Source organism: Pelophylax lessonae (genome assembly GCF_965119305.1).
Source record: "Pelophylax lessonae genome assembly, chromosome: 6".
NCBI classification, from domain to species: Eukaryota; Metazoa; Chordata; class Amphibia; order Anura; family Ranidae; genus Pelophylax; species Pelophylax lessonae.
This window is the reverse complement of record NC_138773.1, coordinates 7,472,491-7,489,620: the sequence shown is the minus strand read 5'-3', so window position 1 is coordinate 7,489,620 and position 17,130 is coordinate 7,472,491. Positions and strand designations below refer to the sequence as shown.

The 17,130-nt window shown below is 41.3% G+C and overlaps 1 protein-coding gene across 1 annotated transcript; it reads right to left on the bottom strand.

The window, feature by feature from the left end:
• Window positions 1–15,637: 15,637 nt before the first annotated feature.
• Window positions 15,638–16,567, bottom strand: LOC309558383 (olfactory receptor 5V1-like; the record flags this gene model as incomplete). Its single annotated transcript, XM_082261458.1, has 1 exon — window positions 15,638–16,567. The coding sequence occupies one exon, from the start codon at window positions 16,565–16,567 to the stop codon at window positions 15,638–15,640; it is 930 nt and encodes a 309-aa protein (XP_082117584.1).
• Window positions 16,568–17,130: the final 563 nt, after the last annotated feature.

The following is a 17,130-nucleotide window of genomic DNA, read 5'->3' as shown; positions in this document are numbered from 1 at the left end:
TCATACCCATAGGGTATTTAGTATTAATTTTAAAAATCCATTCTGTTTCACTATCTGTTGTTATGGGTCCTACTATGTTCTGGGAAACCCTTGGTTATGTTGTGTATACAGTGGGTACGGAAAGTATTCAGACCCCCTTAAATTTTTCACTCTTTGTTATATTGCAGCCATTTGCTAAAATCATTTTTCAAGCAAGTTCATTCTTCTTCCTCATGAATGTACACACAGCTCCCCATATTGACGGGAAAAACACAGAATTGTTGACATTGTTGCAGATTTATTAAAAAAGAAAAACTGAAATATCACATGGTCCTAAGTATTCAGACCCTTTGCTGTGACACTCATATATTTAACTCAGGTGCTTTCCATTTCTTCTGATCATCCTTGAGATGGTTCTACACCTTCATTTGAGTCCAACTGTGTTTTATTATACTGATTGGACTTGATTAGGAAAGCCACACACCTGTCTATATAAGACCTTCCAGATCACAATGCATGTCAGAGCAAATGAGAATCATGAGGTCAAAGGAACTGCCTGAAGAGCTCAGAGACAGAATTGTGGCAAGGCACAGATCTGGCCAAGGTTACAAAAAGATTTCTGCTGCACTTAAGGTTCCTAAGAGCACGGTGGCCTCCATAATCCTCAAATGGAAGACGTTTGGGACGACCAGAACCCTTCCTAGAGCTGGCCATCCGGCCAAACTGAGCTATCGGGGGAGAAGAGCCTTGGTGAGAGAGGTAAAGAAGAACCCAAAGATCACTGTGGCTGAGCTCCAGAGATGCAGTCAGGAGATGGGAGAAAGTTGTAGAAAGTCAACCATCACTGCAGCCCTCCACCAGTCGGGGCTTTATGGCAGAGTGGCCCGACGGAAGCCTCTCCTCAGTGTAAGACACATGAAAGCCCACATGGAGTTTGCTAAAAAACACCTGAAGGACTCCAAGATGGTGAGAAATAAGATTCTCTGATCTGATGAGACCAAAATAGAACTTTTTGGCCTTAATTCTAAGCGGTATGTGTGGAGAAAACCAGGCACTGCTCATCACCTGTCCAATACAGTCCCAACAGTGAAGCATGGTGGTGGCAGCATCATGCTGTGGGGGTGTTTTTCAGCTGCAGGGACAGGACGACTGGTTGCAATCGAGGGAAAGATGAATGCGGCCAAGTACAGGGATATCCTGGACAAAAACCTTCTCCAGAGTGCTCTGGACCTCAGACTGGGCCGAAGGTTTACCTTCCAACAAGACAATGACCCTAAGCACACAGCTAAAATAACGAAGGAGTGGCTTCACAACAACTCCGTGACTGTTCTTGAATGGCCCAGCCAGAGCCCTGACTTAAACCCAATTGAGCATCTCTGGAGAGACCTAAAAATGGCTGTCCACCAACGTTTACCATCCAACCTGACAGAACTGGAGAGGATCTGCAAGGAGGAATGGCAGAGGATCCCAAAATCCAGGTGTGAAAGACTTGTTGCATCTTTCCCAAAAAGACTCCTGGCTGTATTAGATCAAAAGGGGGCTTCTACTAAATACTCAGCAAAGGGTCTGAATACTTAGGACCATGTGATATTTCAGTTTTTCTTTTTTAATAAATCTGCAACAATGTCAACAATTCTGTGTTTTTCTGTCAGTATGGGGTGCTATGTGTACATTCATGAGGAAGAAGAATGAACTTAAATGATTTTAGCAAATGGCTGCAATATAACAAAGAGTGAAAAATTTAAGGGGGTCTGAATACTTTCCGTACCCACTGTATGTTCATTCATTTGCACGCTTTATGTCTTTGTACCTCTGGAATGTATTTAGCTGACTTAAACTGAAATTTCAGATGGACTTCAGTTTACTATAGTATACAAAACCGTCACACACTCTCAGATTGTTTCTTACTCTGGGATGTATATATCAACACTGGTAAGAACCCTCAGCATCCAGATCTCTCTATACTGAGCTCAGATCACTTAAAGAGGAAATCTGATTGTTTTCTGCCGCATGCATTTTAGCTTTGTTCTTTTACTAGAAGAAAAGCCTAAAATTATGACAAGAGACTGATTGAATAGAGCCGCCAAAGAAAGTCAGTGTTCAAATAATGCAAAACTGTGATATGCGTTGTACTCATTTGTCAATCACTTCAACTCCGGAAGATTTGCCCCCCTTCCTGACCAGGTCATTTTTTGCTATACGGCACTGAATTATGTTAACTGACAATTGCCCAGTTGTGCAAAGCTGTCCTTTTTTTCCCTACAAACAGAGCTTTCTTTTGGTGGTATTTGATCACCTCTGCGGTTTTTATTTTTTGCCCTATAAACAAAAAACGACCAACACTATTTTTTACTTTCCTCTCTAAAACCCACCCAATAAAACATTTCTTCATCGATTTAGGCCAATATATATTCTGCTACATATTTCTGGCAAAAAAATAAGCGTATATTGATTGGTTTGCGCAAAAAATTATAGCGTCTACAAACTATGGGATATATAAGCTCGCTCTCCAGAAATTTGTGCAAGTGACAAATAGGAAGATGCTACCGTATATACTCGAGTATAAGCCAACACGAATATAAGCCGAGACCCCTACTTTTAGCACAAAAAAGTGGGAAAACTTATTGACTCGAGTATAAGCCTAGGGTGGGAAATGCAGCAGATACTGAACCCAACTGGACCACCACGAGACACAAAACAGTGGCTGTGGGCATGGTACAGGAGATGGCGCAGGTCATAGTACAGGCATTACACAGGTCATGGTAAGGGCATGGCACAGGTCAGGGCACAGGTGATGGTACAGGCATGGCACAGGTGATGGTATAGGCATGGCACAGGTCATGGTACAGGCATGTCACAGGTCATGGTACAGGCATGTCACAGGTCATGGTACAGGCATGTCACAGGTCATGGTACAGGAATGGCACAGGTCATGGTACAGGCATTGTATAGGCATGGCACAGGTGATGGTATAGGCATGGCACAGTAAGTACAGGCATGGCACAGTATGTACAGGCATGGCACAGTAGGTATAGGGATGGCACAGTAGGTATAGGCATGGCACAGTAATTACAGGCATGGCACAGTATGTACAGGCATGGCACAGGAGATGCAGTGCTGCGGGCATGGTACAGGAGAATGTCATGTACCATGCCCGCAGCACTGCATGAGGAAATGCAGGGGCTGCGGAGGCGTCTTGCTTACCTGTCGGTGAGGCGCCATCTTCGATTTAAAAATCGCGCCACCCGGCGCCGCCATACGTCACCGCAAATGCGCCGCCGATGCTCGGGTGTTCGGCTATTCCCGGGCATGCGGCACATGCGCAGTGACACGTCGACGCAGAGCGGCACCATTTTTAAAAAGACACTCTAGTCAGTGACTCGAGTATAAGCCGAGGGGTGCATTTTTAGCATGAAAAAACATGCTGAAAAACTCGGCTTATACTCAAGTATATACGGAATATAGAAAATTGCAAGGTAGGAAAAACTAATATTCACTAAAAAATAAACTAATATCACAAAGGCTGTATTGGTGACAAATAGTGTAATAACACCCAATAAAGTGTAAATTTCCACATTAAGAAGAAACAAATGGCAAAAACTTTCCACTAAGTTTGCACAAATAGAGGAAAGAAAGTCCTTTCTGACACAAGTCCATTGGTTTCTTCAAATAAAGATTTCCCGTGAAAAGTGAGTATGTCCAAAACACTTATATCTTCACCCAAGGCAAGGTGGGGCATGCACTGTGGATGGCTCCTTACCAAAAAGATAATGATAATGGCAGTCAAGATGAATCGATGGCCCGTATCCTCACAGTATATCGTCCCCTCCTTTCCATATACACCTCGTGCTTGTGAAGAAAATAAAGTGAATGGCTCCTTACCAGAAATTACATATATATTAGCCTTGAAACGGTTGTATATATGTTGCCTGAGATGCAGTTCCCATAGTAACTCCAGAAGGGCAGTATGGAAGGTCAATCCTTTCCTTTGCTCCACCACTGACACCAATAGATGGAAATTGGGTCCTCCTTCTCCCTTTCCGTGGCTTCCAGGGTCTCCGGCAACCTGCGCTGCCTGATGACGACATCGTCCAGGCCTGATTTCTGGAGAGCGCGCTTATTTATTTCCATTTATTGTATTCTCTAGTTCTTAGAGTTTAAGTGCTGCCTCCCCAATACACAGGTTAGCGCACTCATATTATACACTATTTAAACTATGGGATATATTTATGAAATAAGTAATTTCAGTGACTTATAGTGGGACTGCGATATTGCGGTGGACAAATTGGACACTAACTGACACTTTTGACACTTTTTTGGAACAAGTAACCCTCACAGTGATCAGCGCTAAACATATGCACTGTCCCTGTACTAATGACACTGGCTGAGAAGCGGTTAACATTAGAGGCGATCAAGGAGTTAACTGTCTGCCTACCCAGTGTTTTACTGTAGTGGGGGAGGTGTTTCTACTAGGGGAAGGCATAGAGCCATGTCCCTGCTTTGCCCCCTATCTACCCATTAGAGTGAACGTGCTTCCATTGTGGAGACTCTCATAAATTAGTAGGGTTAGGACTGCAGGTAATACAGGGTGCCGTGAAGGGCCTTGAAGCTTAAGCATGCGTTTGCAAATGTGTGCTAACTAAACCCCTGTTTTTAATGCATACTGTTAGACAGGTTATTTGGGTTGGAAAGCAGACTGGTTGGTGAGTTGAGCTGGGAATTTCTCTGGTTTTGTCTTACACAGGATCAATGCCTTCCTTACTGACTGAACAACGATCTGCCTTTGTCCTAAATGATCAGTGCAAGAAGGCAGACATCGGGTCCGGGGGACCTGCTGTGTAGAATCACAGCGTGAGCGAGCCACCGGCAGCACACACTCATGTCCGATACCCAGAAATTCAGAAAACTGCTATAGGGGGGTCCGGAAGTGGTTAAAGAGACCCTCCCACCAATGAAAAAAGTTGCAGGTAACAGCACAGAAAAATCAAGTATTTTTAAGAGCTTGCTTGCAGTAGTTTTACTTTACTTAAAGAAAAAAATAAATAAATTGGGACTGCCTGCTTCATAGACTCCATGGATGTTTCTCTTTTCAATGGTGGTAAGCGCCAATCACTGTACCAGTCAGACAGATCAATGAGAGGGACATCTAGGGTGTTGCAGAAGTGATCTAAACTTCTGGTACTCTGAGGTTTGCTGTACCCCTGGAGAGGCAGAAAGGAAACGTCCAGCGGTAAGTGATTTGTCTGGACTGTAGCAAGTCTAATAGGGGTTGTAGTTCCCTTCCACCTTGTAAGGTGATATTTGGAAAGGTCTTGGTTTATTTTCACCTCAGCTCCCTGAAATGTTAGGCGGTTGCGGTTTCTCGCTTTACGGAGAATCTCTTCTTTCTGGGGAAAGTTAGTAAGGCAGGAGACTACATCTCTAGGAGGATCTGTGTCTCTCTGTGTCGCTCTGTGGAGACACTCCATGGTTATCCGGGTGTCAGGGGGTCTCTCTAGGGGGTCATTGAAGATTTATAAGACCGCTGGAGTGAGCTGGGTAAAACCCTGTTGTGTTTTACTATAATATACCCACAAGCAGATTACAGAGCATTGAACGATAAGCTTTAGAGGAAGCGTAATGCGAAACATGTTGAGTGATCGGGCTCAATTAACTTTTGTATCTATCTATTATGACCACATCGACTGATCTTTTTGGGAGGACAGCTCTTGCACCTGTCTTCATCGGATCGTCCTGTTGTGGAACTCCATTCAGATAAATATGTCAATATCCAAATAGCTCCTATTTGCTTGTCTCGTATGTTATAATACCATTTATTCATTACATTGTTGCCTAATATATGGATGCCTTTTTAGGTGATGTGTTTATTTCTATTTCATTGTTTTAAAATGATCAAAAATAAAATGTTTATGTTTTACTTATCTTGTGCCTTCAAAGTCCATGCTTCTCCATTTTTGTAGTCTAGTTCCCAATTAGGATGTGGCGCATATTAACTTTTTCATGCGCTCAGTAAACCGCTATCTGGTGGCGCATTCATTCTATTTCTGTTTGCTTGTGTGATTGGCTCACCAATTTTCCCAGAAGTCTGCCTAAGATACAACTCAGATTTCAGGCATCCCCTGCAACAAAAATGTCATTTTATGGTGAGATATTTCCAATAGGAACATGTCTAAAGGGATGCAGGCCCTGCAGCTTTTTCCATTAGTGCTCTGCAGGTAAAGCAGCTGATTGATAATTATGAAACCCCTCCCATTAGACTAATTTTCCCACATGGATACAGAGAAACACAGAGTGATTTCTTCAGAATAATAAAAGGTAGGAATCTAGGTTGTTATAATCCTTGCAATGTACATAGATCAGCCAGAGGGGAATGTTTTTTTCTCAACAAAAGTGGAGTTATGCTTTAAAGCGGAGTTCCACCCTGGAATTTTTTTTTTTTTTTTTTAAATACCCCCGGGACAGTCAGGGCTAGTGCATTCCACAATGGCTAGCCTCTGATCTGTCCCGGGTTGCACTTACCTGTTAGGACAAATACTTACCTTGAAAACGTCTTGTCCAGCGCTGACATCTCAGATGTGGGCAGCATGAAGCCAGCGAGATCCCCTTCGGCGTCCTCTTCCGCCTTCTTCGGTCCCGCGATGCCCTGCGCCGGCCCCGCCGTCACTTCCGGGTCGCGCGCGTCATCCCTCCACAGCTTCTGGGCATGCCCAGAAGCTGTTTAGAAGGGGATGACGTGCGCGCCCCGGAACTGTCATCGGGGCCGGTGCAGGCGCAATGATTCCTGGGAGCGATGATGTTCAGCTCCCAGGAATCTTGCAGAGCCAGGAAGTGACGACGGGCCGCGGCCGAGGAAGGAGGAAGAGGGAAGTAAGGTAAGTATATTTTCTTCGCTACAAGGTAAGTAAAAAAAAAAATAAATGCGATTATCCATTTCTTTTTCAGGTGACCCGGAGCGAGAAGATGGAGGTAAGTATAAAATGAGGGTGGAACTCCACTTTAAGTTGTTCATCATCCAAGAAATTAGAAAACACAGTTATTCCTGAAAAACGAAAAACAAACAAAAAAATATACCAAGGGTTTGCCAAAATAAAATGGGTATTTTTATTTATGCCATTTATTGGCAATCCTAGCCTGTATGATCCAGATCCTAAACCAGGTTTCATAAATGTGATTAAAATGCTGTAATTGCAATATATGACAATCAGGACCTGTGCCTTTGGGATTCTGTTTGCATCAGAATGGTTTTCTTACAATTTAAGTAAAAGGGAAGGCAAAAGCAGCTTGATGTGGTTTAGAAGGAGATGAAATGCTGCTCAGCAGGAGTCAACCGCTGTCAAGTGCACCGGTCAATGAATTCTGAATAATCTCAGAAGCATCTCAAACTGATGTCAAAGGCGGGAAGAATACAGACATTTACACCCTGCATTTTCACATGTACATAGAATCCACACACATATAGTGAATCCGAAAAGTATTCACAGTGCTTCATTTTTTCCACATTTTGTTATGTTATAGCTTTATTGCAAAATTGATTAAATTCATTGTTTTCCTCAAAGCCCATCAGGTACTCTGATGACAGGTACTCAGGTACACGGATACTCTGATGACAGGTACTCGGATACTCCGATGACAGATACAAAGTTACTCCGGTGACAGGTATACTCAGGTACTCAGATGGCAGGTACTTGGGTACTCTGAGTAGCTGTCATCAGAGTACCTGAGTACCTGTCACCAGCTAATCAGAGTACCTGAGTACCTTTCATCGGAGTACCCGAGTACCTGTCATCGGAGTATCCGAGTACCTGTCATTGGTGTACCCGAGTACCTGTCATCAGAGTACCTGTCATCGGAGTACCCGAGTATCTGTCATCGGAGTACCCGAGTACCTGTCATCAGCCCATCAGAGTACCCAAGTACCTCTCTGTAGCCCATCAGAGTACCCGAGTACCTCTCTGTAGCCCATCAGAGTACCCGAGTACCTGTCTCTAGCCCATCAGAGTACCCAAGTACCTCTCTGCAGCACATCAGAGTACCTGAGTACCTGTCTCCAGCCCTTCAGAGTACCGGAGTACTTATCATCAGAGTATCCGAGTACCTGTCTCCAGCCCTTCAGAGTACCCAAGTACCTGTCTCCAGCCCATCAGAGTACCCGAATACCTCTCTGCAGCCCATCATAGTACCCGAGTGCCTCTCTGTAGCCAATCAGAGTACTCGAGTACCTATTTGCAGACCATCAGAGTACCCGAGTACCTATCTGAAGACAATTAGAGTACTCGAGTACCTGTCTCCAGCCCAGAGTACCCAAAGGCCTCTATGCAGCCCATGAGAGTACCCGAGTACCTTTCTGAAGCCGATCAGTGTATCTAAGTACCTGTCTGCAGCCCATAAAAGTACCTGAGTACCTATCTGCAGCTCATCAGAGTACCTAGCTGCAGCCCATTCCTCCTATATTACGTGTTTGGGTGTTTGCTTTTCAAAATGGGGTCATTTTGTGGGTGTTTCCATTGTCCTAGTGCTCCAAGGCCTTCAAAAGTGTGATAGGTCGTTAGGAAATTATATGTGTAATTTACACATGGGGTATTGCCATACTCAGGATGAGGAGCAGAATGTATTTTGGAGTGTCATTTTTGCTATATACATGCTATGTGTTTTCCAAAAAGTTGTGGAAAAAAAATGACACGTTAAAAAGACTCATTATGCCTCCTAGAATATTAGTTGGGGTGCTTGCTTTCCAAAATGGGGTCATTTTATGGGTAATTCAATTTTTCTGGCGCTCCAGGGCCTTCAAAAGTGTGATAGGTCGTTAGGAAATTATATGTGTAATTTATGTGAAAATAGGTAGTGCGCTTATTCAGTATGTGAATAAAAAATCACTGAACAGTGATGTGATAAATAAACCTATTACAGGTTAGAAATTAATTACCACTTAAATAATTGCTAAGTTACAAAACTCAAATTTTGACACAAAAGCAATAAGCAATAATTGGTGAGGTATAATTATTATAATAATGAAATATATTGGAATTCCAATGATTCCTAAAAGGAAGAGAAATCTTCCAACGATGAAAAATATAAAATGGTGAAGAACAGGTGATGTGAAAAGTCCAATAATAATTTAAAAATGAAGTAAAAGTGGCTGAAATGTCCCACCAGCTCGTGAAATTCCTCCTTACCCGGCGGAAAAAGATAAGTGCAATGAGTATAATCCAGCTGTTAAGATATATGTATCCTGATATACTCCACCTCCAAACGTGCACAAACACCAGTGCAAAACAAGCAATCTGGGCCTCTTACCAAATGTGGAAGAGAGACAAGCTCAACAATCGCTGATGTAAAGCTGCAGTGAAGCATTGTTCCCCTCTCCCTCAATGCTGATGACTGGCTTTGGGCTCCCACGGTGTATCTCCGATATACATAAAAAATATATGGAGGCTAATAGTGCATTACACTTACATGTTACAGGATAAACACAAACGATGGATGTAGACTCGAAGCAGAGAGAATTTCAAAAGCAACTCGCGTCCGGCTGCAGCGCGGACTGCGAGTGACGTATTGACGGCACGCCTCCCCTGCTGACGCATTTCCTCCAATAGGGCTTCAATGTAATGTTCTGGTACCTCTGGTACCCTTATTCCACTTTCCAACTCAGTGTATGCGTCCCACCATTCTCTTCTGGTAAGTGCGCATACACCTTTAAGACCAATGCTGTCATCACTGAGCGCCGCAGAGCGTCTATTTCAACCGCCGGCATTCTCACTCACATGTTCGTTCAACCTGCCTTGAAGCTCATATGCTTACAAGCGTACCTCGCTGTCGGAACCTCGCTGCTGATCCCTGTATCCCGCTACCGGATCACTCGCTCATACCGAACCTCTCTACTACTGCTTGCTATTAGTGATAAGTACCCCGCAGGGGAATCCTCCATAACCTTCCTACTAAAGCTTACACTAACTAGCTCTGCATATTAAGGACTGTAACTATCATCTGCACTGTTGATTAGATTGCTAGCTCTTGAGCCTACTAACATCTATCCTTGCACTGGGTTAGACTCTCCTGTATGTCATCTGCTGTCCTACCACCTACTACAATACATGATTGCTAACCTATCTACATCCTACCTGTTACCATCTATACTCTCATGAACATTTCTCTCAAGTGCTGTTCACCTATTGTCACTGTGCATACCTGTCTCTTCAGCTCATCACCACTATACTGCTATATACATCTATCACTCCAGGAACAACTTATTGAGTGTGTATATTTGTATGCTGAATCAGACAGACCACAGTGATGAGTCTTGGGAGTTGGAATTGGTATTTCAACGTATCTCTACATGACTGCTGAGTGGAGTTTTTCTGCAGCTGCAAATCCATCTTGTTTCAGAAAACGCAAGAGCGTTACATTCAACTGAGAATGGGAGCACCCAAATGTCGGACTGTACAGACCAGACACCAGGAGTTTGATTTGAGTAAAAATGTTAATTTTATTAAGTGTATCACATTAAAAAAAATAACAGAACTTGAATAAAACCAATAGTACTGGGAAGTTATAGACTTGAGCCAGAGGAGATAGAATGCTGTATAAACAATCCTCATGCGCAGTAATCCATGCGATACTGATTGTTTTAGTACCAGCAACTGACCACTCTACATATGTAGATAGTCCCCTAGCGGTTACTTTTGATGCTCCGGTGCCCACCCAGGGAATAATTTAGCCGGCACTGCCCCGCATGAAGATAAATTGCATGCTGTATATTCCTCATAAGCCTTGACAAAGCAAAATGACGAAACCTGTTGGCGCATGAGGATTGTTTCTATAGAATTCTATCTTGTCTGGCTCAACTGTATAATTTCCTAGTACTATTGGTTTTATTCAAGTTTTGTTATTGTTTTAATGTGATACACTTAATAAAATTGTAATTTTTACTCAAATAAACTCCTGGTTTCTGGCCTGTACAGTCTGACATATGGGTGCTCCTTTTTTTTTTTTTTTTCACATAGTTTTCAATGACCTGGAGAAGTCACAGGTTCAGTAAACCTGTGGAAATGTGCTGTATGTTAAGGCACCTAGTGAAAAAATGTGCATGCTCCATTAAGGACATCATCGGAGAGGCTGGAACGACTGAGGTTGAGGACACTCAGAGATTCACCCGCCGCCATGCTAGGTTGATTTGCCTGACAGCGGTTCAGAACCTGTGCATTCACTTCATTCATCCATGCAGTAATGCAGAGGCTTTCATCCCCACATCCCTCTATGCTCCTTGAAGTTCATGTTTGTGAGTAGGACCATTAACATTTAATAAACCTTGTTTGACCAAGGGATGATTATGGGGGGACTTGTGTCGAGATAATAATCGCAAGCATACCAATGGCATGTTCTTCAACTTTTTGCTCTCATACACAATACTATGTTGTTGAGCAGACAAATTAAGGCTTTTGGTGGAGACCGAGGAGCTAACTGCCCCACCCATCATTTCCATCCTACCTCTCTACCCTTTTCCTTTCCCCTCATACTCTCTTCCCTCCTCCTACCCTCCTCTACTCATGCATCCTTAAAACACCTTAACTTAGCCTTTAGGCTTATGTCCTAATATCTAATATCATTTCGCTATTCCTGATGGAAAACTCCTTTAGCTAAACAATACAATACTTAATAGGTTGAGTGTAGAAGTTATGGATGCTTCTCCTGATCTGTCCCGGCATCTGCGATAAGGAGTTATACAAGTGGATATTCTGAAGTGTATTGGAGGTGCCGTTGTATCCTGGCTATCGACTGATATTACCATTGGTGTCCTGTCTCTGCTTGAATTGACCCCGTGTAATTTAAGGGGTCCATTCCATCTGGTAAGCCTTGAGGGCACACCGGGTGATCCTGCTATTTTGGTGGAGGTGTTGAAGTCTATTAAGTGCTGAAGTTATCATCACCAACTATTTATTAAGAGATACGTTCACATTGGACATTTAGTGTGTTTTTCATCCATTGGGATCCATTGTGGACTATCAATTGGTTGCAATACATGCATTTATTTATTTATTTATTTATTTTTTTATATATTTGCACTTGACTTTCATGTATTGTTAATGATTGCACAGTCATTTATTATGATTATTTGCATTTGCACCTTTGATAATTGCACTTTATAATTTATTCACACTTGCACTTTTTCACACGGTTTGTGGTTTTTACAAGTGTAATTTGGTTGAGCGCAACCCTTATTTAGTAATATTTATTTTTCCAAACAATACACTACCTAGGCCAGTGATGACGAACCTTGGCACCCCAGATGTTTTAGAACTACATTTCCCAAGATGTTCAACTACACTGCAGAGTGCATGAGCACCATGGGAAATGCAGTTCCAAAACATCTGGGGTGCCAAGGTCCGCCATCACTAACCTAGACTCATATCCCATGCAACCACTTAAATAATTAACCAACTATAAGGACCCATCCCCATTTTCTTCGATGACACAAGATAAAAGTATATCTCTAATGTATACAATATCACCCCTTATAAACTCAGCTACAGATGAGTTCCCATTTTGCTTAATTTGCTATTGAATCCTCATTGGATTTTAAGACTGAATAATGTTCATGCTGTTTTGTTTTATATGCATAAGTCTCATGCAACATATCTACACCAAATACCGTTTTGTATTTACATATTGTATACATGATGATATTGTAATTTGCTTTTATGCTTTTATTTCTTTCAATTAAAAACTTTATTGGAAAAAAAAAATAAAACTTATTTGATACCGAACTATTGTCATGGTGCTGTCTCTCCCCCGTCTTCTTTCTGAGAACGACTACCCAACACTGAACTGCTAAGCCAATATGAGGGCTTACTAATGCTTTGTACCGATGAAAGCTACTGAGGTGAAGTTTTTACATAACAAAGTTAAATTTACATGTAATGATTTAGAAAAATGAAAGGATTTAGCAAAGAAAAAATGTAATATACTGTAGTAAAAAAATCATCTGCTTATAATATACAGTATATTACAAATATTCATCATTTTGCACTAAATAAGCTTACTAGAAGTTTTCATCCACCCAGGAAAAGACTATTTACATAGACAAGTTAAAGTATAGGGATGAAAGTATAGGGATTCTTTTTCTTAGAATTTCAGTAGTGCAGGGATGGTGTTACCCTCCTTTCACACCTGGGCGTTTTTGTTTCAGGCGTTTTTCGGGCGTTTGGAGGCAGGCATGACATCTGAACTTCTGTATAGGGGTATATATATATATATATATATATATATATATATATATATATATATATGTATACCCCTAACCCAAAATCTGCATAGTGGGGTCACCCTGACATGGCAGAGTTCGGTCACCCGGGTATGGCAGGCAGAGTCAGCTAAACTACACTACGGTCACCCTGACATGGCAGAGTTCGGTCACCCTGGTATGGCAGAGTCAGATAAACTACACTACGGTCACCCTGACATGGCAGAGATCAGTCACCCTGGTATGGAAGAGTCAGCTAAACTACACATTACGGTCACCCTGACATGGCAGAGTTCAGTCACCCTGGTATGGCAGAGTCAGCTAAACTACACATTACGGTCACCCTGACATGGCAGAGATCGGTCACCCTGGCATGGAAGAGTCAGGTCGCCCTAAACTACACTACGGTCACCCTGACATGGCAGAGTCAGGTCACCCTAAACTACACTACGGTCACCCTGACATGGCAGAGTTCGGTCACCCAGGCATGGCAGAGTCAGCTCACCCTAAATTCCGGTCACCCTGACACTTAAAGGTATCCCTACAAAAACTAGATTATTGAATTTAACTATAGTGGTATATAGTACCCTAACTACACTGCATATCCCTTTCCTCACACTAAAAGAACAGCTCCATACAGCAGATGATAATTGCAAAATGACACTGGAGCTTTACAAGCAGCAGGAGAAACACACATGCTTCCACTCTCTTCAGAAGTTTCTGTATCACAGTGCTAGAGGTTAGGTGGGGCTATGTTATATACTGGGGGTCGTATTCACTCATGATTGGCCTCTGGACCCCGTAGTCACTCCAATCACATTCCTAGCAGACTCCTGCCCCCCTCATTGGCTTTTACTGACGTTTCTGGGCCAATCATGGACTTTTAAAGCCCACTTCCTGACCCATTGCATTTTGGGCGGTTCTGGTGACCGAATTCCGAACTTTTACCGCAAAAAGTTCGGAATTCGGCCGAATTTCGAACACCCAATGTTCAGGTCGAGCCGATGGTCGACCCGAACAGTTCGATCATCCCTATTAAAGTACACTTTTCGGGGGCATGGCTTGGACGCTGAGGATGATGGCTGCTTAGTCTCCTCACTCTGACATTCCATGATCCAAATAATTGCCTGAGGCCTCCACCAGCTCCCCCATCAAGCAGCTCCCTGACCCTTTTCACCCCCCTCCTTAAGCAGCTCTCTGACCCTTCCCACCCACCCTCAAGCAGCTCTCTGACCCTTCCATGATCAACATAAAGACTTCCACCATGGTGAGTATGCATCAATAATCACTTCTATCTGGATGAAGTCTTTAAACCATTTCACTATTCACTTACAGACTATGTTTTTTTAAATCTAGTCTTAGAAAAGTCATGTGATTGACCAAATTAAATATGTAATCTATTTTTTTTCTAATGTGATATGGTACAGTATATTACAATTATACATCATTTTCCACTAAATAAGTATACTAAATTTGTTATCCAGTAAATCTTTAAAAAAAAAAAAAAACGGATTATAAATAAAATAAAATATGCAGTAAATGAATATCTACAATTTACAGATGATTTTTTCTTTTTTTTCTTTTTTCTTTTTTTTTTTAATAGGGTGGCATTTTCTTTAAAATTTCAGAGTAGAAGGGAAAGACAAAAGTATTCAAGGAATAAAGGACATTTATTATGGCACCATTCCACCCATCTTAATAAGAAACAATGCAAATTTGTTTGCATCAGAAGACAGTGGTACTGATACTACAGTAAAGAAATTCTAGAAACTTTTATTTGAATATATGTGACAAAGTGTGAGGTTGGCTGATATGTTCCTTACATGTTTCAAGGTAAAATCTTTTTTTTCCTAACACCAGAGTCTTTGAATCCTTCGATATTAAAACAAAACCAAATATAAATAACAATTCAAGAAAAGTAGAATTGTGAGTTAAATGGTCAAAATTCTGAAAGTAATTTTTCATTTTTTTGAATGGGGAAAATTGAAATTGTATAATAGGGGTTTTACAAATGTATTTCCTACTCATTACATAGTTTGTGGGGTTGAAAAAAGACAAAAGACAGTCCATTCAGTTCAACATATGATGTGTGTGTGTGTGTTTGCTATTTTTGGAAAATGAAAAGCATATTTACCATAATGGTACTCAAACATTTACCAGATCTTTTTTTGTTTTTTTTTCTAGGAAACCATCCACCTTTTTTGTATATTAGTTTAGCAGACAGCTGGTAGCTGTCATAAACAGCTCTTATGGAAATATATTCCACATAATAAACATAAATCTAACCATAAAAACAAAATAATTTCTATAGCTGGGAATAAAAGCAGCTTTTTACTGAATTATTGACATGGGTCAGATATAAAGATACTTCTGTGTCTAGAAAATACCTAGAAATGAAGATTTATTTAGATGAATTTTCTATTACGATGGAGAAATCCTTCTAAAAGCATTGTGAATTGCTGTTCTCAAGTCCTGGTTCCTCAGACTGTATATCAGAGGATTGAGGAGAGGAACAATCACTGTGTAAAGGATGGACACCACTTTGTCTCCAGCAAAATGTTGGTTAGGGCTTGGCCGAAAATAATTAAACATAATGGAGCAATAAAATAAGAAGACCACTGTCAGGTGAGAGGTACACGTAGAAAAAACTTTACTCATTTTATCTTTAACTTTGATCTGTAGGACAGTTCTGAATATATAAACATAGGAAAGGAAGGTCAGCATCAGAGACCCGCCTCCAAGGATGGAACCAAAGAGAAAGATGAGTAGAATATTGATGTAAATGTCACTGCAGGAGATTTGAAGCAACTGAGGGAGATCACAGAAGAAGTTTTCTATAATATCTGATCCACAAAATTTTAAATTTATTCCACAAAGTGTGTGAACTAAAGAATTTGCCAAAGCAAAGCACCATGCAATGGAGACCAACTGACTGCATACTTTCCAACTCATGACCTGTGTGTAATGTAATGGCTGACAAATGGCGGTATATCGATCATAGGACATGACAGCCAACAGGAAAATCTCAGAATCGGCAAAGAATATAAAGAAGAAGATTTGGGTTATACAAGCTGTTGTGGTTATCCGTCTGCTCTTGGTGAGAAGGTCAAATAACATTCGTGGGACGGTGACTGAGGAACAACAGAGGTCCAAACTGGCCAGGTTCCCCAGGAAGAAATACATAGGAACATGGAGGTGAGAGTCGGTGACTATGAGGACAATGATCAGCAAATTCCAGATTAATGTCAGAAGGTAGATGAGAAGGAAGAAGAGAAAGAGAGGAAGCTGAAGCGACGGAAGATCAGACAGTCCAGAGAGAATGAACTCCTTCAAAATTGTCTGATTTCTCATTGCAATATTTTTTGATCTTTTTTTCTTGATAAGATATGTAAATACAAAATAAAACATACATGGATCACAATGCACCTCTGAAATGCATTGACAGGCTTGATTTATGTCTATAATATCCAATAGAGGAATTCTCCAACCAAATTTAAAAATGTTGATCACAATTGCATGCAGAAAACATGTAATGGTTTCTTGTTACCATCAAGAACATTATAGGATGTGTATTTTGTATGTGTAATATACAGTATATATGTGTGTGTATTCCTGGCATAGAGAAGTAACAATCCATCTTCAGGACTGATACAATAGCATTGGTTGACTCTTGGTCTGCTAATTCTCTTCAAATGAATATTGTTAATTCTTTACCAGAAACATGGGTTCTAAAATGCACATCGAAAAACTACAATTTGGTAAATAGATTTAAGGGGTCTTAAATATTTATAGGGTACTGGTTTATGGTAAATTGTATTTTATATGATAATTTGTTTACTTAGATGCAAAAGTGGTAGAGAATGCAACTTTGCCTCAACCACTTGCCCACTGGCCATTTTCACTCCCTCCCTGCC